Genomic DNA, 26,598 nt, shown 5'->3' on the forward strand with positions numbered 1-26,598 from the left:
GGCATGGCTCCTTCTCCGTGCTTCTTGGTTCGTTCACTCGATTGTGCCCAAGTCATTTTCCTGAAGATGCGCGCTCGTCTGAAAAGCGCGTGGATGTCAATCCTCGTATGATGTGCACGTTGTGTGGTAAGAGAAACTTCAAATTTCTTGCACACTCAAGTTAGCGCTGGTCGTGGTGCTAATCGCTGTGTGCTTCTTCATTCAAGTCTGAGCTGCCAAGCAATCGTTTTCTTTATAGTATGTGTCACTGCGTGCAGCACAGCCACCTAGGACAGCATCACCATTAGGTCATACAGTAGTATACAGGTACCGTAAAATTACTGTCGTCTAGGTGGAAGAAATGCCTCCGCCAGATCGCGCACGGCGAGTTGGCGAGCGGCACGCTCTTCGCCCAAAAGGCGTAATGATCAGCGTTTTCAGATCTTCCAAGCGGTACAGTCACTATAACAGGAGAAGGTCTATCCTACTTTCCCAGGTGGTGCAAGAATTTGAACTACTTTGGGCAGTGTTTTCTTTCAGGTGGTTCGGTGTCGAGGCAACGCAATGGTAGTGACAAGGCATCGGGTTGTTCTGTGTGTGGTTCGTAATTTTTTATGCGAAGCATATTACTAGAAATTTGCATTAGTAGGATCTTGATGAGGGCTAGTTGGTTCATACTTAGAACTGAGGTGAAACAGCGCGAAAAAGACTAGGCCACAAGGAAACAAATACCACAGACAAGCGCTGACAAGCGCTTGTCTGTGGTATTTGTTTCCTTGTGTCCTCGTCTTTTTCGCGCTGTTTCACCTCATATTACTAGAGCTCAACCCACCTCCTCAGGCGCGGCGGTGTCGCCTTCAATACCACGTGACACCGTGACGTCACGACAGAGGAGAAACGGGGCTCCAACTCGCGCCGTCGCCTTCAAGGCTGACCACGCTACACCGTGACGTCACGACAGAGGAGAAACGGGGCTCCAACTCGCGCCGTCGCCTTCAAGGCTGACCACGTGACACCGTGACGTCACGACAGAGGAGTAACGGGGCTCCAACTCGCGGCGTCGCTCGCGGCGTCGCAGGGGTATATAAGCAGCTGCGCTTGCCTCTGCTAGACATCACGAGGTGAGATGCCTCCTGGAGACAGAGCTGCTCGTTGGAATGAGAAGCGAAGGTTGCGGCGCGCTACAGAGACTGATTTTCTAGGTGGTTTTGGCTCAACTCTTGCAAGATGGGCTGGGTGGGAATCGAACCAGGGTCTCCGGAGTGTGAGACGGAGATGCTACCACTGAGCCACGAGTACGATGCTTCAAAGCGGTACAAAAGTGCCTCTAGTGAATGCGGTGTTGCCTTAGAAACGAGCTGTTTCTAAGGCTCAGGCGTGCGTCGCTTGCTCAGGCGCACATTTCGTTGCCGCGCCGAACGCTGCTTTGCTCGACGCTCACCGCGTCCAATGCGGGGCGCGTAGTCGCTGCGCCGTAGCCCATTGTCTTACACCCCTTGGCGGGTCGATGGGAACGCTGTCGCGTTCCACTCTTGAAGGTGAAGCAGAGTAACGCATGAGTTGTTTCTTCGTCTAGCCGAACCGAATATAGCCAAGCAACAGCAGTTCACCAGGCTAAACAGTGGCTCAACAACTAAAATAAAGGCTAAAAACAAGAAAGGGGCTGGCAGATGGAATGGCACACTGTGGTATAAAATTTTTTAAACAGGGTTGAAGTACCTCAGACAGGCTGGCCAACGTTTCGATAGGTGGACCTATCTTCGTCAAAGGCGGCCTCGTCATCCTCGGCGTGTTAGTTTTAAAGGGTTAGTGCAGTGACGTCACGTGCGGGTGTTGTCGCTGGCGGCTGGTTTTAAAGAGAGAGATTACAAGAGGGAACAGGCGCTGTCGTCCGACGTCTGTGAGCCTCATTCTCAAGACGAAGGGACAAGAGCGTGAGAGTGGGCACGCGGGGAGGAAAGAAAAGAAGTATAAGCAGAAAGAAGGGAAAAAAAGGGAAAAAAGGAGGGGGGAGCCAGGGCCGTACCAAGACACAACAAAGGGGGGGGGGTGAAAGAAAAAGAAAGAGAAAAATGAAATCTTTAAGAAATACGGGGGCTTGGGAGCGTGTTGGGGATGCGAAAGGTTAGGAGGTATTCAGGGGGAGTCGTTGGCGGCATGTTTTTGAGGCATTAGAACGGCCGGTCAAGAATGGGTCGAGTAATTTTGAAATAGTTAAGGTGGCGACGAGGAGTCTGCGGTGCAATGTGTGGGGTGACTGAAAGGCAGCGGCATGGTCTTTCAAGGGGCACTGCCCCACGCGCTTAACGTAGGTGTCGTTACGGCGGCATCCAGAAGACGATACTCTGGGTTGAGGCGCCGAAAAAGGCATATTGACTTCGGAATGTGTTGTCGAGGGGGTTTAAAAAAAAAAGACTAAAAAAGGGGGGCAGGGGGAAGGGGGGGTGAAATCGGTATAGCAAACAGGAGGGGGACGCGTGCAGAAGCGGGCGCGGGCAAGTGTACATGGAAGAAGGGGATCGTACAGTTGGTATAGACGTAAAATCCTGAAAGAGTACATTAAATTGAGTAGTAGGCAAGAAATTTTTTTTCCCTTCCCTTCCCTTTTTTTCCTCCGAAATGAAAGAGTAGGTGAGGTTAAGAATTAAAGTTGGCTGGTGGCCTAATGTGTTTTGTGTATTGGTTGATGATATGAGAGTTTCAGATTTAAGTTACAGCTTTAAAAGATTCTAAGTTGCCGCGTGCCAAATTAATTCCTGTCGGGTGTAGGCAATTAAACTTGTGTATGAGGTATGATTCCGTGTACTTCCTTTCGCGAGGGGAACGGAAATTTGTTTGTAGTATATAGAGCCTTGCTTTGTCAAACATATGTCCATGTTCATTAAAGTGGCTGGCTACTGCTTTGGGTAAATTGTGTTTTGTGTCCGCGCGGTGACCATTGAGTCTTGTATTAATTTGTTGTCCGGTCTCACCTATGTATTGTTTGCTACAAGCGGCGCATTCTAGACAGTAGACTACATTGCTTGATGTGCAGGTGAAAGCCGAAGTTACCTTGTGTGTGTAATTCGACGCTGTACTTTTTACTGTAGTAGTGGATTGAATGTGTTTGCATGTAGAGCACCTGGGGCGACCACAGGGATTGGTTCCCAACTTCTTCTTTTTCTGTAGTTTGGCGTGCACAAGAACATCTTTAAAATTAGTGTTGCGTCTGTAGGCCACTCTGGGACGGTCGGGAAAAATCTTCTTAAGTTTCTGGTTGCTGGTGAGAATCGGGTAGTATTTACTTAGGATGTTATTCACGTTTGGGAGTGCGTTTGAGAATTTAGTAGTAAGAAGAGGCGTTGTTGTTCTTGTGATCTTCGGGCGGGGCTTGAGGACCTCGGCTCGATCAAGTTTGGTTGCAGCGATGTAAGCTGTTTGAAGGTCACTGTTTGGGTGGTTCCTGTTTGATAGCGTTTCTTTAAGGTGATCGAGTCTATCTATGTAGTCTTGGTTTTCAACGCAAATGCGACGTAGTCGTGTGGCTTGGCCTTTAAAGATGCCTTGTTTGCAATGTCTGGGATGGTGGCTGGTATATTCTAGGTACTGTTGTTTGTCGAAAGGTTTCCTATACAGCGTTGTCTTTAGTTCACCATTGTCAATGTATATTGTTGTGTCCAGAAAGTTTATGCGCTCAGTTGAGGATTCTGATGTGAATTTTATTGTTGGGTGAACAGAATTTAGAAAGGATACATATTTATCTAGACTGTCTTGGCCATGTCCCCAGATTATGAGTATGTCGTCTATGTATCGTAGGTATGTGTGGGGCTTGGTAGTGCAGCGCGATAGGAAATCTGTTTCTAGAATCCCCATAAATATGTTCGCGTAGGTTGGTGCAAAAGGGGTACCCATGCTTGTACCATGTATCTGTAGGTAGTAACTCTCTTCAAATTCGAAGTAGTTATGTGTGAGAACTAATTCAAGGAGAGACAGGTAAACTTCAGTAGAGTGTTGTGCACTGTGTTTAGACAGCGTTTGTTTTATCGAAGATAAACCATCAGGGATTGGAATGTTGGTGTACAGCGCCGTGACGTCTAGTGTTGCGAGAATTGTGTTGTGGGGTAGTGTGCCTTTAGTATTAATGTCTTCTATAATTCTCAGCAGGTGGGGCGTATCTTGTACAAATGACGGAAGTGTTTTCGGCAAGTTACCAAGGTAGTGGTTAAGGAATGTGGAGATGCTCTCTGTCGGGGTGTTGTTGTTTGATACTATCGGACGGCCTGGGATAATAGCAGTGTATAGTTCAGCGGATGGAATTTTATGAATTTTCGGAAGGAGGTAAAAACGTCCGGCAGTTTTGTTGCTTGGTTTAAGAAATTTGTATTCTGATGGTGTTATCAATTCATCAGCCAAAAGTGATTTCAGCCTGTTGGTAATTGTCACTGTATAGGACAATGTCGGATCGTTATCTAGTTTGCGGTAATGTTCTGGGTTGTTTAATTGTCTGTAAGCCTCGTGCTTGTATTTTTCTATTGGCCAAATAACTATACTTCCACCCTTATCTGCTTCCTTAATAACAATGTCATTCCGGCAGCTCAGATTTGAAATGATATGACTCTCCGACGCAGTTATGTTTTTAGGTCGCTTAGATGTCTTGGATTGGCTTATAATTTCTTTAGTTATAGTTTTAAGGTATATGTCAAGTTCTATGGCTTGTTCTGGTTCGGGAGTCCAAGTGGATTGGGCTCTAAGTGGTGTCGTCCCGGTGTCTGGTGTGTCTGCAAAAAAGTGTCGGATTCGCATTCGTCGGGAGAATTCTGATAGGTCCTTGTGAAGCTCGAATTCATTCATTGTGTTGTTCATGTTGTCCGTACTCAGCAAGGGCTTAAACTTCTAATGCCTCAAAAACATGCCGCCAACGACTCCCCCTGAATACCTCCTAACCTTTCGCATCCCCAACACGCTCCCAAGCCCCCGTATTTCTTAAAGATTTCATTTTTCTCTTTCTTTTTCTTTCACCCTCCCCCCTTTGTTGTGTCTTGGTACGGCCCTGGCTCCCCCCTCCTTTTTTCCCTTTTTTCCCTTCTTTCTGCTTCTATTTCTTTTCTTTCCTCCCCGCGTGCCCACTCTCACGCTCTTGTCCCTTCGTCTTGAGAATGAGGCTCACAGACGTCGGACGACAGCGCCTGTTCCCTCTTGTAATCTCTCTCTTTAAAACCAGCCGCCAGCGACAACACCCGCACGTGACGTCACTGCACTAACCCTTTAAAACTAACACGCCGAGGATGACGAGGCCACCTTTGACGAAGATAGGTCCACCTATCAAAACGTTGGCCAGCCTGTCTGAGGTACTTCAACCCTGTTTAAAAAATTTTATACCAAAATAAAGGCTAGTATGCTTCGCATCCTGGGCTTAACCTTAGCTAAGCCACAGCCATTTTTTTTTCATGGTGTTCGATATGCTGCTCAAGAAAAGCGACGATCTTTTTGCAAGGGTGAATAAGCCAAAGGTGGCTCGATACGTTTCAAATACCGAGAGATTCCGGTTGTTGGACGGTGAAGTATAGAGAAGAAAATGGCACAGTTAAAGTGTAGCCAAATCGCCGCACTAACTGTGCACCTAAGGCAAATATTTTTTTTCTCGTTGAATATTGCGACCATTTTATTTATGCGAGCTAGATATAGTTTTTGTTGAAAAGAGGGGCGCTATAACGCAAAACTATTCCAAACTTTTCTATTCCCATTCTGCAATCAGCCCTACGCGATTGGTCAAAAACTTTTTTGGACCACCCCCACTTCACCTCTCTGTGACGCGACGTCACGAAAAGCGCGATAGCTCCCCATCTGATATGACGTGTACACACTCATTATGCATGATTTGACCGAACAAAACAAAAATAGGTATTTTTGATTCGACGCCTTTCAGCCATTAGCCCTCGGCTATTAGTCAAAAGCTTTCGGGCTGCACCCACTTCACGTGCCTGTCGCGCGGCGTCACAAAACGGCAAAAACTCACCGCGTCAAAGTGACTTGTACGCGTTAAATACGCATTGATATGCCGAACAAAACTGAGTTTTGTCTGAATAGCGGCAGGCAGCCCGGTTCGGAAAGGAATAAAATATGGCTGCCGCCGATCGCTACGGCACTGGCTTCTCGCACCTGCCGGAAAGCATGGGTTTATTGCGGATAATGAAGCTTTTTGCGTGGCCGTGTGACGTTTTCGAGCGCTTCCTGCATTTTTACGACCGCTTTCTGCCAACTCTTCTTTGCTGAGGATCCGTTTTAGCGTCATTCTTAAGCTTCCGCTGTAGGCCGCCGCAATTTTCGACCAGCCACCGCAAGCTAAGTAAGGGAAAGCGGACCAATCGCCAACGCCGGCACCACCCTCTTCCTCCGGTTATCAATTTTAAGTGCAGTGGCTTTGCCCCATCGAATTCCTCTCCACTTGAGCGTGCTGCTCGCCTCTTGTCAGCCAATTAGATAAGACAAGTCGTTCAGCGTAGGCAATGTTATTCGTTTTTCAAGCAAACAAAAGTGACCTACTGTGAACGAGGAGAGCGTTTGATTGGTCAGTTCAGACAACCCTGCGGGTGACCGCCCGATGCTTGCATCGGTGGTTCCGCAAATTTGACGTCAGGAGATTGGAATAAAAACATATTGGAATAGCTTTATGTTATAGGGCCCGAGGTTTGAGGAACACGGATAAAATAAGAGAAGGCCTAGATCAAATGCGTCATGGCAGTGCCATAATAATCACACATTTCTCTCCTTGACTATTATTTCTGCATCCACCGCTTATCCCTATAACGCCCAAACACCGTTCCATATCAAACAAAATCAGAATAACTTGTGCGCAGTTATTTCCGACCATGGAGCGTACATTTGTAGAAAAAATAATGAAATTATGTTTGAGGTGTATTCTCATTAGTGCATAAACTAATGACTCACAATAGTTTTACTAAACTATCCCAAACTTATAACTCTCTCCCGCATATAAAAATAGCACTATAGACTATTCGTTAGTTTTCAGTGCTTAAGGAGGAATATGTTCAAGCACTTCAACTTAAGAACTTAAGCATGTAGACATGAATAGTGTCAAATAGGCCTTAAATTCATCAGCTCCGCAACTGTGCGCTTCCGACAGTCGTCATAAAACTGCCGCTGGTAGAACCACATGGAACATGGCTTAGCAATTTGAAACAATTTAGCTAGTTGGCAATTTCTTACCAAACATTTTAGAGACCAGAAACAATGGACACAAATTGGATTACACAAATACAAGCACACACTTACAACTTAAGTTTCAATACCGAAAATAAGTCAATTATGCTTAGTATGGTCATACGGTGAACCCATATCGCTACATCACAGAGGACCAAAAAAACGGAAAGTAACAAAAAGAGTGCATATCGAAGTGAGAACAAAAAGCTAACGCACCAGGGGTAACCACTCATGCGTGATTATGACATTCGTCGCTATGTCATACGAAAAAAAGTGGTATCTCGGTAATGTATGTTCAGGTAATCACTGACGCATAGATTCTGGCACATTAACTCTCTTTCTGTTTCTTTTGGCCTTCAGTGCTATTGTGGTAGCGGTTCTACGTGTGGCTTACCTATGTATAAACCACACGATTAGAACAACGGAACATTAGTTGAATGCCCGTGTTTATGCCTTATATTTCTCTTGTCTTTCTGCGGTTTCTGCGAGTCTTAGGGGTCCTGAGCAACACCCTCTGCCTTGGTAAAAAAAACACAGTCCGCAGATTGCCTACGCTGCTCTGAACGTAGCAGTGAAATTTTGTAGTCGTGTGCCGCGTGTAGAGCTCGCAAGCGGAGCGCGAGTCACCCTTTTTCTGCAACACTTTTTTTTTATGCGAAGCATATTACTAGAGCTCAACCCAGCTCCTCAGGCGCGGCGGTGTCGCCTTCAATAGCACGTGACACCGTGACGTCACTACAGAGGAGAAATGGGGCTACAACTCGCGCCGTCGCTCGCGGCGTCGCCTTCAAGGCTGACCACGTGACACCGTGACGTCACGACAGAGGAGAAACGGGGCTCCAACTCCCACCGTCGCTCGCGGCGTCGCGGCGGTATATAAGCAGCTGCGCTTGCATCTGCTAGACACTCACGAGGTGAGATGCCTCCTGGAGACAGAGCTGCTCGTTGGAATGAGAAGCGAAGGTTGCGGCGTGCTACAGAGACTGTTTCTAGGTGGCTTTGCTACGGCGCAGCGACTACGCACCCCGCATCGGACGCGGTGAGCGTCGAGCAACGCAGCGTTCGGCGCGACAACGAAATGTGCGCCTGAGCAAGCGCCGCACGCCTGAGCCGACGCCGACGACACCGGCTTTTCTGCGACACGAGCTCCTTAACGCTGTCGCATTAAAATAAAGGCTAGTATGCTTCGCATCCTGGGCTTAACCTTAGCTAAGCCACAGGCATTTTTTTCAGCAAGCGGCTTCTTGTCAATCTTTTCGGGCTGCTATATTTATATTTCATCATATAGCAGATTCCTATACGCGGCTGCAATTGGCCAATAAGTGACTTCAATTGTGAAGGCTGTATTTGTCTGCGCTTCTTCTTAGTGTTACTTTTTATACCTATTCACGCAGTTTATTGGGCAGGCAGAAGCAAACGAAAATCTGCGTTTCGAATTTTGATAGGTGTTGTGTATTTATGGAAGTACGACAGGTACGACCCGGGGGCAGAGCTCGGGGGATCCCTGACCGCCCCCCCGAAATGAACCGGCAATGCCCCCCCCCCCTTCCTCCCTATCCGCCTACGATACCACTCCTCACACACATTGCTAAAGCGCCGACAAATCAATCTACTCCGCGGTCAAGATTTTGCTACCTTTTACAGCGAAAGGTATATGACTAACTTCCGTAGTTTCTTCGGCGTCCGTACACAGAAAAAGTTATCTCGTGGGCCAATTCTGGTGATCGTGCAAAAAGTGTCCAAGATTGATGGCACATACCCCTGTGGACTTGGGAACCTATAAAGCGCCCTTCAGGATCTTCGGTTGGGCCAACGTATGGCGAATGCTTAACGCCTACTTCACCTCCACCGCGGGTCGCCAAGGCATTACACTGCCTTCAGGTTGGACCCACGTATGGGGAGCGCTTAAAGAGTGCTTCACCTCCACCGGGGGTCGGCAAGGCCTTGCACTACCTTCAGGATGGACCCACGTAGGGGGAGTGCTTAACGCCTGATTCACCTCCACCGCGGGTCGGCAAGGCATTGCACTACCTTCAGGATGAACTCACGTAAGGGAGCGCCTAACGACTGCTTCACCTCCACCGCGGGTCGGCAAGGCTATAGCACAACCTTCAGGATGGACTCACGTATGGGGAGCACTTAACGACTGCTTCACCTCCGCCGCGCGTCGGCCTGGTGTTGCACTATCTTCGGGAGCGGCCTGCGTATGGGGGGTGCTTAACGCCTGCTTCGCCTTTGCCTTAGTTCGGCCGGGTGTTGCACTACCTTCGGGAGCTGCCTAGGTATGGATAGTGCTTAACGCCTGCTTCACCTTTGCGGCTGGTCGGCCCGGCGTTGCACTACCTGCGGGATTGGCGCACGTATGGGTGGAGGTGCCTGAACACCTGCGTCACCTCCGCCGGGGGTCGGCCCGGAGTTGCATTATCTTCGGAAATCGCCCATTTCTGCGGAGTACTTAATGCCGTCTTCACCTTTGCGGTGGGTCGGCCCGGCGTTGCACTACCTTCGGGATTGGCCGACGTATGGGGAGGGGGGGGAGTCTTAACGCTTGCTTCGCCTCCACCGGTGGTCGGCCCGGTGTTGCATTGTCTTCGGGAATCGCCCATGTATGGGGAGTACTTAACGCCGTCTTCACTTTTGCCGCGAGTCTGCCCGGTGTTGCACTATCTTCGGGAGTGGCCTACGTATGGGGGGGTGCCTAACGCCTGCTTCACTTCCGTGAGGGATCGGCCCGGTGTTGCACTATCTTCGGGAGCGGCCTACGTATGGAGAGTGCTTAACACCTGCTTCACCTTTGCGGCGGGTCGGCCCGGCGATGCACAACTTCTGGGATTGGCCCACATATGGGGAGTGCTTGACGTCTGCTTCACCTTTGCTGCGGGTCGGCCCGGTATTGTACTAGCTTCACGCCGACCCGCGGCGTAGGTTAACCACTTTGGTTTTCCATGGAGAGCTTTGAATGTCGTCAGCTTTCGCTGCATTCTATCTTCACAGAGTGGAGTGTTTGTCAATTTTTTCACTCCTTTTGGATAGCGGTAGTTATCGGCATCTGCTAAGGTGTGGAGGCCAGTTTCCTCGTGGATTCGGTGCCCACGTGATTAACTCAAGATGAGGTCAGTTGTCACCATCTATTGCAGCAGCCAGGCCACAGTTTATTGTTTTAATTATACTATTTTTATTTTATTTTTAATACCCAAAACAATGTTTACGTCACCTTCTATTCAACGAACACGCACATCGCTGTTGCTTCGTTAGTTCAACCTTCTTTGTTTAAACTGATCCAGGTGCCAGGAAGGATATTCGGTTCATAGTCAGGTGACCTTTGTGCTCCTGGAATGAGTTGTGGCCAGAGAAAAGGCCAGTTGCATTTGACCTTTCTTTTCGCTTCATTATTTCCTCAAGTGACGGCTCGTCGTGACGCTGGCAGATCCTCGGCACCATATACCCGCGATATCGGTTAGATAAGGTGGAAAGTATAATAATGCGAAACAGCGTCCATCATCAGACCCTGTCTTTAATTATGGGGTTTTACATGCCACAATCACTTTCTGATTATGAGGCACGCCGTAGTGGAGGACTTCGGAAATCTGGACCACCTGGGGTTCTTTAACGTGCACCTAAATATAAGTACACGGCTGTTTTCACATTTCGCCCCCATCGAAATGCCGCCGCCGTGGCCGGGATTCGATCCCGCGACTTCATGCCCAGCAGCCCAGCACCATAGCCACTGTGCAACCACGGCGGCTCATCATCAGATCCTGCAATGACCATTAAACACATAAGCAATATGACTCTCACCCGTTACCTCGTCTGGCTTCATCCTAATTGTACAGCACTTTTCGTGCAAAATTGGCAGCTGGAAACAAGAGTCGCAAGGAGTTGAGGAATCAAGCTATATACTTAGGGAGAGAGCCAAGGCAACAGATAAACAGGGAGGAATAGCGAAAATTGTTTGTGAAAATATTTATGGATCAACATCTTAAAAAAAAAACGAAGTAGAGAAAAGCCGCCGGAAGTGGAGAATAATTGTTCGCGTTTTGGATGACGCTTCTACAGTTATCAATCCAGCCGCCTTACGTATAGTGACTTCTCTGCTGTGCTATTGTGGATGCTTTTTTAACCTCCCGCGGTGGGCGCAGTACGTCTAGAACAGCAGCGTCCTGCGCTATACGCGGCTGTATGGGACTGGTGACCACGCATCGCTACGCAACTTCCCAAATAACAAGAGTCGGTTTTGGCACTTGGTAGAGCAGTGAACGAAGGATAAAAAAAACAGAAATCGGGATTGTGTCGCATATATATATATATATATATATATATATATATATATATATATATATATATATATATATATATATATATATATATATATATATATGTCTCTACAATTTTTTCAGAGCTAATGCAAGAAACGGTACTAGCAATCTTTATTTTGCACTTTCGCTTGTCAACTTGTTCTTGGCAAGGTTCTTCCTGCGCATCTTTCACGCGCGAGTCCATTCGATGTGGTTCTTTGTTTGCCAAGTATCTCACAGGCGTACCTGTGGGATACACGTTATTCCAACTCTCTTTTGCAGGCTTACGCGTCTTTATGGCGAATGGTGGGCAATATTCACATCTGGACCAGTAAAAGTACATCCCCCCCCCCCCTCACTTGCATAGAAAAGTTACCTTCAGATGCCCCCCGCCCCGAAAAAATATCCTGCGTACGTGCCTCAAATAAGAAAATCGTATTATTGCTGACTCTAGTCCGTTTACGGCCTCGCTAGTCCACGCCCGTACGCTTAGGAATCAAACGTACGCCACACTGCTGATCAATGTTGTGGCTACCACGTCTCGCTAACGTCAGTAATTGTTTCGCACTCAACTAGCCTTCAACTACGTGAAATTTCAGGTCTGATCACACGTACGCTTGACAGCGCGCGCTCACTCCTGGCTACTCCTGGTTAGACGCTTTGGCAGGCTCAGTTACGTATGGAGCTGTATTGCGCAAAATTCGTGATTTGGATGTGGCTATTGGTCGTTGGTCAAGCTGGAGCAGGACAAAGGTTGTCCACACCACATAACACGGCCAGACTGGAGCACATGGGCGCGAGCGCGAACTCCAGCCTCGTCGCGCACGTAGCCACTACAGTTGCCCCTATAGCCACGTCTGCAGCGTAGCGTAGATACCGCAGGGTGTCGCGACGATCAGAGTCGCTCTAAAACCCCTTAAACTTCGTAAAGTAGCGACACTTTCCTCCTCCGCGTTTACTCCTCTTCGTTTCTCCTCTATTTCACGCTCCCTCTGCAGCCGTGGCGCCGCCTACACTGCTCGAGCGTAGCAACGGCGCCTTCACGCGCTCCTCGCCACTCCGTAGACGCTTCTCGAGCAAAAATGGCACTGATGCACGGCGCGAGGGCCCATGTGATGCTATTAGGCCAATAGCGACGCGGCGTCGGTCTCGGCCAGAGCGCACGAGGTGGAGGCGCCATTCTTCAAAGCGTGGCAGTACTTTACGACGTTTAAGGGGCTTTAAGTCGCTCGGCTCACCTGTGGCTCACAAGTCAGAACAGCATCTTCTGACTTGTATCTGTGGGCGGCGTGACTCGAGGCTCAAGCGCCAGGATTTGGTAACCACGTGATCTGCTTCCCGAGTTGCACACCTTCAAGTTGTGAGGCCAGTTATGTCGCTAAGAATCCTTTCAACGCAAGACCGTAGTGTGGCATTCATCGCGTAGCCAACCTGCGAGCTGCCGACGTACTCACACGAGCGAATATGAAGATTCAGTTACTTCGACCCTCGGTCGAAGTAACTGAATCGAAGTAACTGAAATGTGCTACACATATCACTCGATGCGAGTATAGACGCACGTACCCGCCTAGTACACTGTACCACAGCGAAATAATGAGACACCGTGAACTCAACCGTAAGCTGAGGAATAGATTCAGAGTTCGACGCGGATGAGGTGCCAAAATTGGATGTAGTGGCGTAAATGTGAACATCTACAGTTGAAACTCGATTTAACGAAGTGACGACCATGCTCGAATTATTTCGTCAATCGGGGAGTTCGGAAAATCGAGCAAAGGATTTTTCGGTCCTTCGAAATCTAAAATTGTAACACAGCGATATCCAAAATGTACCGTGGCATTGTATTTACCGCTAATCCACGCCTGCGCGTATAAAAAGTCCGCAAGTGCAGCTCAAGTGCCGCCGCCCCTAGCGCCACCTCGTACGTAAGGACGCTACTGCTGAGCCCGTCGTTGCGTGCATTGGTGCGGCGTGCAGCCTCGTCAAAATAAAGCCAGGGCCGGTATTAAGGGGTCTAGATGTTTTAAGCCGACAGCGTTAGAGGCAGGAGCGAAGAAAAACCCAGACGCGTCAGAAAATTATAAAGAAATCACACATTTCTTTTACTGATTTACTTTTTGGAAAGGCTGCGTTGAATCGGATTTAATCCAAGCTAGTTAATTTGGGTTGATGAAAACATTGAAGCTTATGGGTGCTTGCCGCGAATTCGAAATTCCTTCGTTAGACCGGGAACTCCGTAAAATCGGGTATCGGTAGATCGAGTTTTAACTGTATAGCCAAACTTGGATTGCGGGCCACAGTAGCGGGCAGTAGGCAAAGCGTTATGGCCACCACCGCGCTCCGCCGTAGCCTTCGCAGGGCAAGGCATTGACGTAGGGCCGGGCGCCTCGCGAAGGCGATCTTTGCTAATAACGCCGCTTCTACTCAACGCGTTCAAGTACTTTGCGTGGTAAAGCATTTCTGAAATACTCTGCTCCAACACCAAACGCATTTCTTATTTCTCATCTCCAATAAAAGGCGTTTCGAGAGCCCTTTAAATACCACCTTTATAGACTACCAGTGAATTGCGCAGGGCTTATCGCACGCGCTTGGCCAATTGTTAAGACGGTCTTTAAAAGGAACAATAAGTTGGGCTGTAGTAGTTCATTACCGCCCTACATTGATGAAAAAATTATTGGCAAGCCATATAATGCGGAACTAGAAGAGACGGGAGGGAAAGGCATTTTTAGGTTGCGGTAAGAGCTCACCATGACTTCATAGTTATAACCTGCTCCGGCCTAATCCCTTTATTGTCGCTATCGGTATTTATTGCTTGATTGCAGTTTGCACAAGTAGCCTGTCTTGTTTATATTCGGCCTGAATATAAACATGACAGACTACTAAACCTTACTCATATAGCTCACCACATCCTTCTGCATAGTTCGATGTTAACTGCATGTTACCATACATGACAATGCAGGAAGAAGGCCGTTTTGCATTCAGAACTGAAAGAGCTCGAACTGGGACAGAATATTTAGTTGAAGACTCATCATTGAAGCCAATGAAATATTTTGGCTCGGGGCAAGGGCAAATAAGGTGAAATTGAGTATATGCTGCTCATTTCATGCGAGTCAAAAATCTTACTAATAAAGCGCAGCAAGCAATTATATTGAAAACAAACGAGACTTCTGCCTAATGTCATGTGCCTTCGAGCTTCAATAGCAACGAAGCTTCAACATGTGCACAAAATGCCTCGTTTCTTGGCCTCACCATAAAGGTGTACTGAATAATTTTACGTTTTCTTTGTGCTGCCGTATGCAGGTTCGTCGCGAGTTGACGACGCATCCGACGTTGTGCCTGTTGGCAGCGAAGGCGCAGCATCCCCGTCCAAGGGCGGCACTGGGACTGCTACCGACGAGGATAAGTTCAAGAAGTGGCTCCTTGATGAGTACTACCGCACAATGGCGCTGTCATTCGCCAGCATGCGTCGCAAGCGCATGGCCACACACCAAGACACTCTGGACCTCCGCCAGGTCAAGAGGACCACGCTGCCGCCCTCTGTCCCTGGCACCGCTGACGACCAGTTTCAGGTACGTGCATGGTGCATAAGGTGCACGTGCATGGTGATGATTTTTTCAGATTGTGAATAGAATAGATAGTAAAAGAAAGAAAAAACTGTCTGGAATGCCAATGCGTTTCGTCGAACATTTCGTAAATTGATATCTCTGAAGTCCCGAGTATTCGTTCCAAGTGGGTACGCCTTACGAACTAACCGGATATAGTTAGTATATCGAATTGCGCGCCATAAAGTAACTAATCTTAATAGTTATATAGGCTAAATATGTTAATTATTCAATTACGCGTTTTGAATTCTCGTATGAGTAGTGGCCTCATCGAGGAAGGTAAATCAAAAGCTATAATTGTGCTATATGCCGCGTGCAGTCTCTGCAAACTTGGTGCAGCTAAAAAAACATGCCCTATGCCAGTGCATGCGCGTGTTCATGCTCGTGGTGCCGCCGTGCTCGCCCCTCTGTCGCCACGAGGCTTTTGTGCGAAGCGTGTTCGGGATGGAAAACAGCGGCCTCGGTCGACACTCCACATTCATTGGCGCATTCTCAGTTTCGCGCGGTTTTGTGCGTGGGTTAGACGCCACCACGAAACGCGAGAGATACGAGAACGTCACGGTTCTCCTGCGACGGCCTTCTGTACCTACTTCGACCTATCTGTCCCCCCGCGCCCTCGCAGCAGCGGCGGCGTGGCTGTGATCGATACCCGAGCCGTGCCCGTGCGCAGAGCCGTCCCACGCACTGAAGAAAAAACGGCGGTAGATGTGCTTCGCAGCACAGTCGCTCGATCACTGTCGCCAATGGCCAACTGGCGCTGGCTCCACACAGAGTGCGACAAAGGCAAAAGTTATGTATGGCGGTAGCCTTCTTTAAATAGGATTAGAAATGTCTGACATTGCACGTCATTGATGTAGGTATGCCCCAATGGATGTATCATTCGTTACAATTTATTGACTGGCACGCTCTACTGCCGTGATGTTTTTAAATGAGTTGACATTCCACGGTTTTATGCTTAAAATAGAAACAGCTTTGTCTTCATACTGTTTGCACCGACTAAATTTATTTGACAACATTTATCATCAAATTAACGGGGCTTCGCATTTTAATAGACCACGCAATTTACTAGCAATAACCTCTGCAGAGAGAAATAGACAAGCTAAAATGCTGGTCAATTTTGAGAACGAGAAAGGTTTAATGCTGACAGCCGCGTGAAATAGGATCGCACTGTGTATTGTGCATTGTGTATAGCTTGCGTAAAGTCGCACAGATATAGTTATTTACTCGTATTTGAACGTGCTATTCCTGCTGCTATTGTGTAAAGTGAGGAATCATAGTACTAGTTATGTTATTAAACTTATTATTTGCATCTTCTATGGTACTCCGCATAGAGAACGCAACAAATGCAGCATTAGTCTGAGAATTCGTTTACTAATAACATAATACATAGTCTCTTGAAAAAAAAACGCACTACTCAATCCGCCTAAGTTCAGTGCCTTAGGCCCTCATCCTTTGTGCCTGCTAACCCACCTAGCTGTCGCTAGCTCGTACTTTTACGCGAAAACAATTATACAGTTTCCCAGTAAGCACGCATGCCCCTGTGGTGTTGCTGCGCAGCAGAGCGTTTGGTATGTCTGGCGTAATATGTAATCCGAGCGGCCTTCTCGATTCCCAGGCGGTCGAAGACAAACTCCGCACCATCGAGGACGCCATGATTGGCGAAGCCGTGGCGCTCGTCCGAGACGGCGCCGGTGACGAAGCCGAGCTGCGGGCCATAAACGCTGGCGTGGCGTCGCGACTCGACGCCGCCTACGACCTGGAGAGCGTGCGCCAGTCGCTGGACCACCTTCAATCGACGCTCGAGGACCTGCGTCGCCAGGAGCTTCAGGCAGTCCTGGCGGAGGACGGCGCCGAGGAAGAGGAGAGCAACTCGGCGGCGTCCAATGGTGCCGCCGCCTCCGGCCAGAATGACGTCGCCGACGGTGACGAGTTGACGCAAAGCTCTTCGTGGGCCCAGCTTACCGACAAGCGTAAGATGCGCCCCTTCTTCAAAATCGTGGCAGTTAGCATGGGAACGAACACTAAGGGAAATTTCTACGGCAACATTATCGCCGGAAGTGTAGTTGTTGACTGCAAGTGAGTATATAGCAGTTTTATAAAGAGGAAACGTGATATTTTGCAAGGCTTACCGTATCCATTTCAGTCAACCCATTCGATCGGTTCAGTAGCACTGATATTGTTTTTGACAGGGAACGCCAGCAACGCCACGCTCAAATTCAAGGAAGACTGTCTGACTAATTTGTGCGCTTTGGTGACGCATTAAGTGTGACAATTATATAAAACTAAACAGGTACATTTTATACGCAACATGAAGCAGCCCGTGAAAACAAAGGGCCTAAGCAATGTCAGTAGTATCTAGCCACATAGGAAACACCCGGAAAATAAATATTCCTGAAAATAGAAGTTCACATAAGTGGTTTCGTATGCGCTACTAAGTGCGATGTAAATAAGATATATTGCTTTTATATAACTTCATCTGTGTGCGATAAGTTGTATGCACGAATGGGAAAAAATTATAAATATTGCTGTGAAATTTGCAAATGTCTCAGAGCCCTAGCGCCGTTCTAGATTTAGCAGTAATAAACATAAATATCTTACACTATCGCTTTCAGTCACTTTGCCTTTTAACATCGAATATAAAAACAACTTGAACAAAGTACTTAATGTAAACATAGCCCTCAACTAAGTGACATCTGTCATCTAACTGATCATCTGTCTATGTTGCAACGAGAGTAATGAAAGACCGTGCTGTATTAAAGGGACTGACAACCAGCTCTGTCGAAGAAAACTGGAAGCTCTGCAAAAATAAATTGCTCCACTTAAATAACCGGTATGTACCTCGAAGGTAGATTCCTTATGACTCACGCTCACTTTGGTTTAATAATTCCTTTAAGCGACTACGCAATAAAAAGAAACGTATTTTCCGTCGTGCCAAAGAAACCAATCTTGCCGATCGCTGGGATGCTTACCATCGTGCAGAAGCCGAGTACATTTATGCTGCTAGCAATGCAAAAAAAAACCTATTTTATTGCCACATTGTCATCCCTCTTGCTAACTAACCCACGTAAATTCTGCAGTATTGTTGGCGGCAAGAAAGCTGACTCCATACATTTAGTTCATGTAGATGGCAGTGATGTTGACGAAAACCAGTGTTGCACTCGGTTAAATGAAGTGTTTACCTGATTTTTTTTTGTGATGAGAACCTTGCCGATTTACAATTATTTCTCATTCCTTGTTTTGTGCAATGGATCCCATATTATTTGATTGGGTTGGTATTAACCGTTTGATAGATAATCAAAAGGTATCAGCTTCTGCAGGTCCTGATCATCTGCTTTTTCTATCTAAACTGTATATCATCGCTTCCTTCAGACTGGAAAGCGGCGAGGGTGGTTCCAGTCCACAAATCAGGTAACGCAGTATGTCCCGGGAACTACCGACCCGTCTCATTAACCGGCATTCCATGCAAACTCTTAGAACACGTAATTTATTCTCACCTCATCGATTTCCTGGAAAGCAACTAGTTCTTCCATCCGTCTCTACACGATTTTAGAAAAACTTTTTCATGCGCTACTCAACTTCTTTGTTTCACTAACGATTTGTTTGCCGCCTTAGATCAAGGATTCGATATGGACTGTATTTTTTTAGATTTTGCCAAAGCTTTCGACACCGTATGTCATAACCTACTTATCCATCAAGTCAATCAGCTTAATATTGCCCCAAATGTGTTCTCTTTGATTAAGGAGTTTCTTTCTAATCGAACTCAATATGTCACAACCAATAACTCTTCATCTGCTTTGCCAACAATTACATCCGGAGTGCCACAAGGCTCCGCCTTGGGGCCTCTACTCTTCTTGATTTATATTAATGATCTCCCTAAGTGTGCAATGTCATCATCGGTTAATCTGTTCGCAGACGATTGCGTAATATGCCGAAAGATCACTAACCCTGATGCTTCAGGTAAACTGCAAGGAGATCTTCACAATGTATCACTCTGGTCTAAAAAAATGGCTCATGAAACAACACTAACAAGTGTAAATCGATGCGCATATCACGTAAAACCAGCAATAGCAATCAATGTCGATAGTTATTGAATGACCCTTCATAAGCACCCGTTAACGCTCACAAATATATTGGCACTCACATAACTAATGATCTTTCATGGAATATGCATACTAATTATATTACTGCTTATGCTAATAGCATGTTAGGATATCTTCGTCGTAACTTTTCTACCGTTCCTACTTCGGTAAAATTGACACTCTACAAAACCCTAGTTCGCTCAGAACTTGAATACGCATCTGCCATTTGGGACAACTATCAAACATCACTTACCGTAAAACTTGAAGCAATTCAAAATCGAGCAGCTCGCTTTATTTTATCTAACTATTCCCGCCATTCCAGTGTTACATGTATGAAAAAAACCCTGAATCTGCCAGATCTTTCATTACGCCGCAAATGTCCTCGTCTGCCTATTTCACAAGGTTTATTACTCTAACCACGTGCTCAAGAATCAGCTTATCACCCCACCTTTCTACACTTCATCCCGTTCTGACCACAGATATAAACTAGCCGTCCCATCCTCCCGTACGAACAAGTTTCATGATTCTTTTTTACCCTGCACAAGTGTCGACTGGAACACCTTCGTGCTTCCATCATTCAGATCACAGATATATCTTTGTTCAAAACAGCAGTCTACCACGCTATCGCTTAACGTTCTCTGCATACCATCGTCTGCATATTACATTGCTTTGTTATGTACCACTGCTTTCTGAAGTGCCTTAGGGCCTTGAAAGTGTGTATAATAAATAAATGAATAAATAAAACCAATTTTCATGGTACCCTTTTTCTTTTGGAATAGAAAGCGTACCGGTCAGAGTATCTAATCATGAAGTTCTAACGCGGAAAATGCCGTGGCACATTTTTCTGCAGTGAGGATGTAGTGTTCACTGCAAGCATGCTGAAAACAGCGATAGCTGAGTGCGACAGCGATTATACGCCGGCGTTAGTGGGAGGCAGAGGACAAGTGTGGCCGTGCTGTAACGAAGTGTGATTTTGTTTATCAAGTAGATATTCCTGCGATTCATGTTTTCCGAATTGCTAACGATTTCTGCAATAATACCTACTTGTTTTCGTGGTTTCCTGTCGAACTGCCTTGGTCTTAACCTGTTGAAACGAATCCAATCGGATCAATAACGACGCCTTGACACGTTACACAGAGTTCAGCGTGTTGCCGTAGCCACGCGTGGTTTCTAAAGCATAGAGTAATGCGCAAGTGTATAATAATATACCAATTGCAATTTTAAGCAATAATTATGATGTACTTAATAACACTCGACTTATGCACAGTAATCTTGTAGAATGCATCCGAAGTATCAAGATTTCACGGCCAGGTCTCCCATTTGCTGGTTTTTGAGACTTTCTTTGCAAATTTAAAATATAGATTTCTACTTAAATCGCAATAGCGTGCTGGAATCTTATCACTATAATTCATGGTCACTTCATTTCCATCAGTGTGTCACAACACATTCTGGCCAGTTCTCAGTCCCCTTAAAAAGACAGCTGGCACGTTTGACGAGACGAGACTCATACTTTATGCCTTTTGTTGCTCCAGAAAGCGTTCAGTCTATTAATAATGAGCTCATCTACCATAACACTTTGGTCATGTTTACGATATAACGCATTATGCGTACATGTCAATAACCGTAACAATTATGTTTTTTTTTTAATGCGATGACTATGGTAGTGCGACTTAAGTATTCATACTGCAGGTCCAAAATCTTCTAAAGTCGCAATAAAAGTGTCCGAGTTCAGCGCATCGTAAAAAAAAAATCATTATCCACTTCTTCGTGTTAGCATATAGCTAGCTCCTTCCCCCAGGAAGCGCTCTTTTTGTACTGCGCTAGTGGGCCTAGCTGAAGCCTGGCACCCACTGGGCAGTTAGCAGCTGATCGGCGAAGGCAGGAGACGTGTGTCAATGCTCGTGCGAGTTCGCTTGTGTGGCGTAGTCTGCCGGTGTGGCTATGTGACTTATTAATCTCCTATTAAACCACCCTCTTCTACTATGACTTGTGCCTGAGTCACCAATGGGAAGTCAACAGTCTTAACGCGGAATTACTTCAATGCAATGCGCTTGTCGCAAACTTGCACTTAGGTAATGCCACACGATTTCTCCGGGCAAGCTTTGGCTGCGAGAAAATACTTTTTTTTTGTACTTTTCGCCAAACCATTGGTGTCCTAACTTTTACTGGTACGTGCGAAGCTGTTAACGGGGAGGTCTTCAACCATGTACGCGTTGTTATCGCGAAATCTGCAGGGACAACGTCGGTGAGGCGGAAAGACAGTGTAGCTTTTGGGCCAAAGGGCAGAAGGAGTATGCAGACAGTCGCACCTGCGAAAGTATCCCACGTTCCACAAGCCTCTCACCTTTCATCTGCACTGGGCGACGGCAGTTTGCTGGTTTCATAAGCCTCGGCTGCACGACAGCTGGTCGCTCAATTTAGGACAGAGTGTCTAATTGGGTAGAAAACGGAGCCTCCAGTCTTCTTAGTATTTGTCTGCAGAAACTCTCGCAATCGGGAGTTCTTGCGACAAGTACATTCGATCCGTGTGCACGTGAAAATGTATCTGTTTCATGACATCGATTTATGTTAGCATAAGTGTTTGAGCGGGTAGCTAAACCACATTCACCAACGAGCAAGCGGTACAAGTTGGGGCAAACGACGCGTCGCGCCCATCATATAGTAGACGAAGCGCCATGCGTGAAGAGAGACGCGACTGCAAGGACACATTGACATGGATACATCGACACTGTAAAGTCGTTGTTACTTAAGCGCTTCAGGTTTGTCACAAAACTCGGAACTTATCTAAACTACATTTACCAACGAATAAGCGCTACATGCCAGTTGGTGAAAACGACACATCGCAGTAGGAGCAGACGACGCGTGGCGTGTGACGAGAGACACGACTGCAGCGCCGGTAGTTCCAGGGACTGCCACTGCGGCCACGTCGGCCAGTGGGCTCGCATAGGAAGCTGCGAAACTGAAGTATGTCTAAGAACGTTGGGTTAGCGGCGTTGAACATTAGCGCTGATTAGCGCGCCAGGTGTTGCGTGAGGGGAGAGGGTACTGCTGCGACGCAAAGCCATCCTTGCAATAGCTTTCGGAAGCCTGTATAGTTCGCGCCTTCCAACTTCGCCTCGGTAAATCCAAATTAACGCAAACGCTTGTCCGCCAGAGGTTCACAACCCGAAGAACCACTCAGCAACGTTCAACTGGACCTTAATGCATACGCATTCACAACTCATAAGCGCTTAGGTGTCTTCCGATTTTTAGAGCGACAGCTCTAGCTCTCCGTGTACAAACTCAGAAAACGCCTGATTCCGTAAATCTGACCTCCATCAAACCGGAACGCACAGGATGTCGTCGGCGCCGAGCAGCTTCTTTGTGTTTTCCGTTAATCCGGCCTCATGCGCCATCGAGGGGCGACAGCTGCAACGGTACTGGCAGGTTCGTCAGGTGTGCCTCCTGAGACACCCTCAGTGTAACGCTAAACCATGTTACTGCTTTCAATGCTTCGCCTTGGTTAAAACTGACCATTTCTTTAATTCGCCACTATGGGGACATACAGTTGCTTCTTGCACGTTGAACTGCTTTCTACATCAGTTCACATGATCGTTGTTCTCTCTCTCTTTGTTCTACAGAGAACTGCCCCGCAGTACAGGTGCTCAGCAGTTCGTGTCCAGCGGCGGCGCAGTCTGCCACCCCGGTTCCAGCAATGCGGAGACTTCTTCTGGATGCCTGCCAGTGGCAACAGACGTGCTATATTTGCGTACGTACCTCACAACTGCACCCTTTATATTACGCAGTCAGCTATTCTAGAACTATATTGATGCCTGCACGCAAAGAAGTATAAGTTGGCAGCTTGAAGAATGAGTGAGTGTATTGTAACCCGTGCTGATTTCTTGTTCTGAAAGAAGTGAACAATCTTTGCCAAGCAGATGCGCATATAACAATGCAGCTGGTCTATATGAGCACGCCGAACACGTCATTTGTTCTTTGTAGTGCTATGTGTCTTGCTTGTAAGGTTGTAATATAAGGGAAACAAACAGAAGCGTTCCTACTGCGTCCGCACGCTAGTTTCTAATTTCTGTCTTGCCTGACAGAACTTCGTGCGACTTCACTTATTTTCGTTTGGCTTTGCTTTTTATTTTTTTTGTGTTTCAACCGCCATTGACGCATCGTGTCAAGAGCCCCTCGAGGCGGCGTTGCTTTGCGTGATTTCAGTTTGTCGCTCTCTTCACGGAGTAATTGGATGTAGCGCCAAGTTCTCGCAAGTGAATATTGAATGCAACATCGATACTGGCAGAGGTGACCTGCTTCATCGCAGTCAAGTCCTTTTAATTATCATCACTAGGGCGGAAACGCTGCATTATCCCACGATGACGGCAGATACCGTCAATGTGGATGCAGTAATCGTGTAGCATCGGTAATAGCTCACCAAAAAAGACCAAAGTCAATTCTTGCCGTTTAGCATAGTTTGTTTCTGTGAAACTGAAAGCCTAATAACGTGTGATTTTCGGTACCCCATAAGGCAGTGTTTCTATACCGGAGCTTGCCTCAAAGAAATGCAACCTAGCGCTCACCATGCTCTCTCTATTGCATTTAACGAATCTTTTTTTTTTCTCACAAGCGAGCTTCTAATTCGAGAATAGGCTAACCACTCTACGCTGGCCATAGTCTGGTGTAGAAGGTTTCCTGCTGGGCACTCAAACTTTCTTCACTTAGTAACTGCGGGCATGCTGTGCCGTCCTCAGTAGCAATGCATGCAGCGCATCGATGCTCTTTCACGATTCAAAACCGCATGTGTTCACGCCACTTGGTGGTGAACCAAATTTACTTTTTTGTTTGGCTTTGGGGTAAGAACTGAGTCCAGAACAATGGAACCGGCAAACTGAAGTCAAATGATTTGAATCATTGGTATGTACAGAAACAATTGTCAATTAGGGGTAGGAACAACAGAGAAATCAGCGAAACTTATGGGTTTCTAGAGTTAACTTGGTCTGGATCGCACTTTGATGAGCGGCGATGGCTGAACAAAAATAAGTGACACTCATTTAATCTTTTGTTTTTCCTTTCTCCTTTATTTTTTCATTTGTTCAATACACTAGCAATGAGTCATAATGTTTAGTGAGTGCGCAAATCAAGGTTTATTAGAAAATGCGACATGTTTTCATCAAAAGCCTGAGACCTCAAGAGCGCTAGGCACGGCTTTATAGCATTTCATGGAGTGGTGAAAGTTGTATGCCACCTTACAGCACCACTGTCCAAGTTCTGTTAGTTTTGCCTCCGCAGTTCTTATGAAAATTGTCACGTGCAAGGAAGCGCAAGAGTATTCTTAACGATGATAACACCAGGGTTATTCATCACGACAACGTGCTAAATCACATGTGTTGCGTTGAAGTACACAAACAGAGCATTCACGGTCAAAAACAGATAGCGTGGAGTGGATTTATTCCTGGATTTTGTTTTCAAGTCTTACGTTGCTTGACACGAAATAGGTGACTTATGTGCGGCAAGGAACAGCTCCAATGCTTCCACTGCTTGCGTGATTATATGGCTTCAGCAAGATCAAATATTAGACTGTCCATAATGAGAAATTTGTAGGGATTTAAACAAAAAGATATTTCGTTGTGATGATCATAGGTGTTATGCATACGGCTAGTTGCCACTTTTATTATATTGTCGCTTCTAGAAAACGAACCTTTATAATTATTTGTATTAAGGTGCCTAATGTAGAATAGCTTTAGAGCCTTGAAATGGAACTGGGATGGTTTATTCTTATGCTGGCATCATTTTTTTGTACTTTTATTACCAGGAACTGGGAAAAGGTTTTGCTCAGCCAAAATGTAGAACTGCCTTCATGAAGTCAAATTACCAGTATTGGTACCTTTAGTTCTTAAAATTGACTGCACTCACTACCCAGAAATTTCAATTTTGCCATTATAAACTGTTTTGCGATGTAATTCAGACTCTATTTGGCGCAGTTAATCGCGTACAGACAACACTGCAAAAGGTCAGTTCGCACCACACGGCGCAAATTGACCACAATGTTGTCACGTGGTAGTGATGGTAGAGGGGACAGCAACAAAAGTGTCACAGGCGAAACTAACTTTATTGGGCGAAGCTATGCCCACAAAAACAGGCTGCACTAAATGCTGAACGAAAGCGGTGAACTCATTCGGCGAATGTGGAAAATCGGATCAGCGGGTCAAGCGCGTCGGCTTTTATAAATCAGTCGTCGAATGTTCGAGAGGAATCGCTGGGACTCGCATGTCTTCGACAAAGTTCTGCACTATTCGCGTCGCGCATACATGCAATGAGATTACACAAGGTTCGGTGACAGACAGCGGATGCAACCATCGATAACATTCCAGAAGCTTCCGATACATGCAGGCGCGTCCTGCGGTATGCGATAACATTTGTTATGTGGTGGAACCTGGTCGCCCGATAAAGATAAACATGTACACGTCTCAATACACCCTCTTAAAGAGCATAGACCCGATGCTGCAAACAAACGAAATCAATAAACAAAAAGACCCGTAGCAAAGAAACAATAAATTAAGAAGTTTGTCAGCGTGCATAAAAGGGCTTAAGAAGCACCACGTGGACCACTTCAGATCGTGTGCGGCCTCGCTGTGAAGGCGTAATGCCGCCTGGCACGACCTCATAGTCCAGTTCGACAATACGTCGGATGATCTTAAGGGGTCCAAACCCAAACACGTAGCGTCGTCGGAGGTTGTAATGTCGGTACCCTGCCTGTTCTTGATCCGTAGGCGCGTGAACTGTCGGGCTTCTTCGGCGCGCTGGAGATAAGTGGCGACGTCAAGATTGTATTGTCGGTGACGTGCGGCAGCATGGCATCGGGAGTCGTCGTCGGGTTCCTGCCGTAAACAAGCTTGAACGGCGTGATCTGATTTGTTTCTTGCATTGCCATGTTGTAAGCGAAGGTTACGTACGGCAGGACGGCATCCCAAATCTTGTATTCGGCGTCGACGTACATTGCTTGCATGTCGGCGACGATCTTATTTATGCGCACCGTAAGACCACTCGTCTGTTGGTCGTAGGCAGTTGTCCTCCTGTGGCTTGTCTGATTGTATTGCAGAATAGCTTGGGCGGGCTCCGCTATAAAAGCCGTACTTCTTTCGGTGATGAGGACTTCTGGGGCGCCATGTCGCAGCAGGATGTTCTCGACGAAGAATTTCGCGACTTCGGCTGCGCTACCTTTCGGCATAGCTTTTGGTTAAGCGAAACGGGTAGGTAGTCCATCACCACGACGATCCACTTACTTCCGGTTGTTGACTTCGGAAAGGGTCCCAACAAGTCCATCCCCATCTGCTTAAATGGTCTACAAGGTGGCTCGATCGGGTGTAGTAATCCCGCTGGCCTTGTCGGTGGTGTCTTGCGTCACTGGCAGTCTGGGCATGTAATCACGTAACGGGCAAAGTCGGCGATCAGGTGCGGCCAGTA

General features: G+C 46.8%; 1 protein-coding gene across 1 annotated transcript in view; it reads left to right on the forward strand.

The window, feature by feature from the left end:
• LOC135912854 (uncharacterized) overlaps positions 1–26,598 on the forward strand; it is a 132,485-nt gene that overhangs the window by 96,231 nt on the left and 9,656 nt on the right. The window contains exons 5-7 of the mRNA XM_065445430.1: positions 14,772–15,040; positions 16,689–17,043; positions 22,773–22,900. Of these exons, the coding sequence (XP_065301502.1) occupies positions 14,772–15,040; positions 16,689–17,043; positions 22,773–22,900 (752 nt within the window). The remainder of the gene's footprint in view (positions 1–14,771; positions 15,041–16,688; positions 17,044–22,772; positions 22,901–26,598) is intronic.

This window comes from Dermacentor albipictus, chromosome 1, assembly GCF_038994185.2.
Source record: "Dermacentor albipictus isolate Rhodes 1998 colony chromosome 1, USDA_Dalb.pri_finalv2, whole genome shotgun sequence".
Taxonomy (NCBI): domain Eukaryota; kingdom Metazoa; phylum Arthropoda; class Arachnida; order Ixodida; family Ixodidae; genus Dermacentor; species Dermacentor albipictus.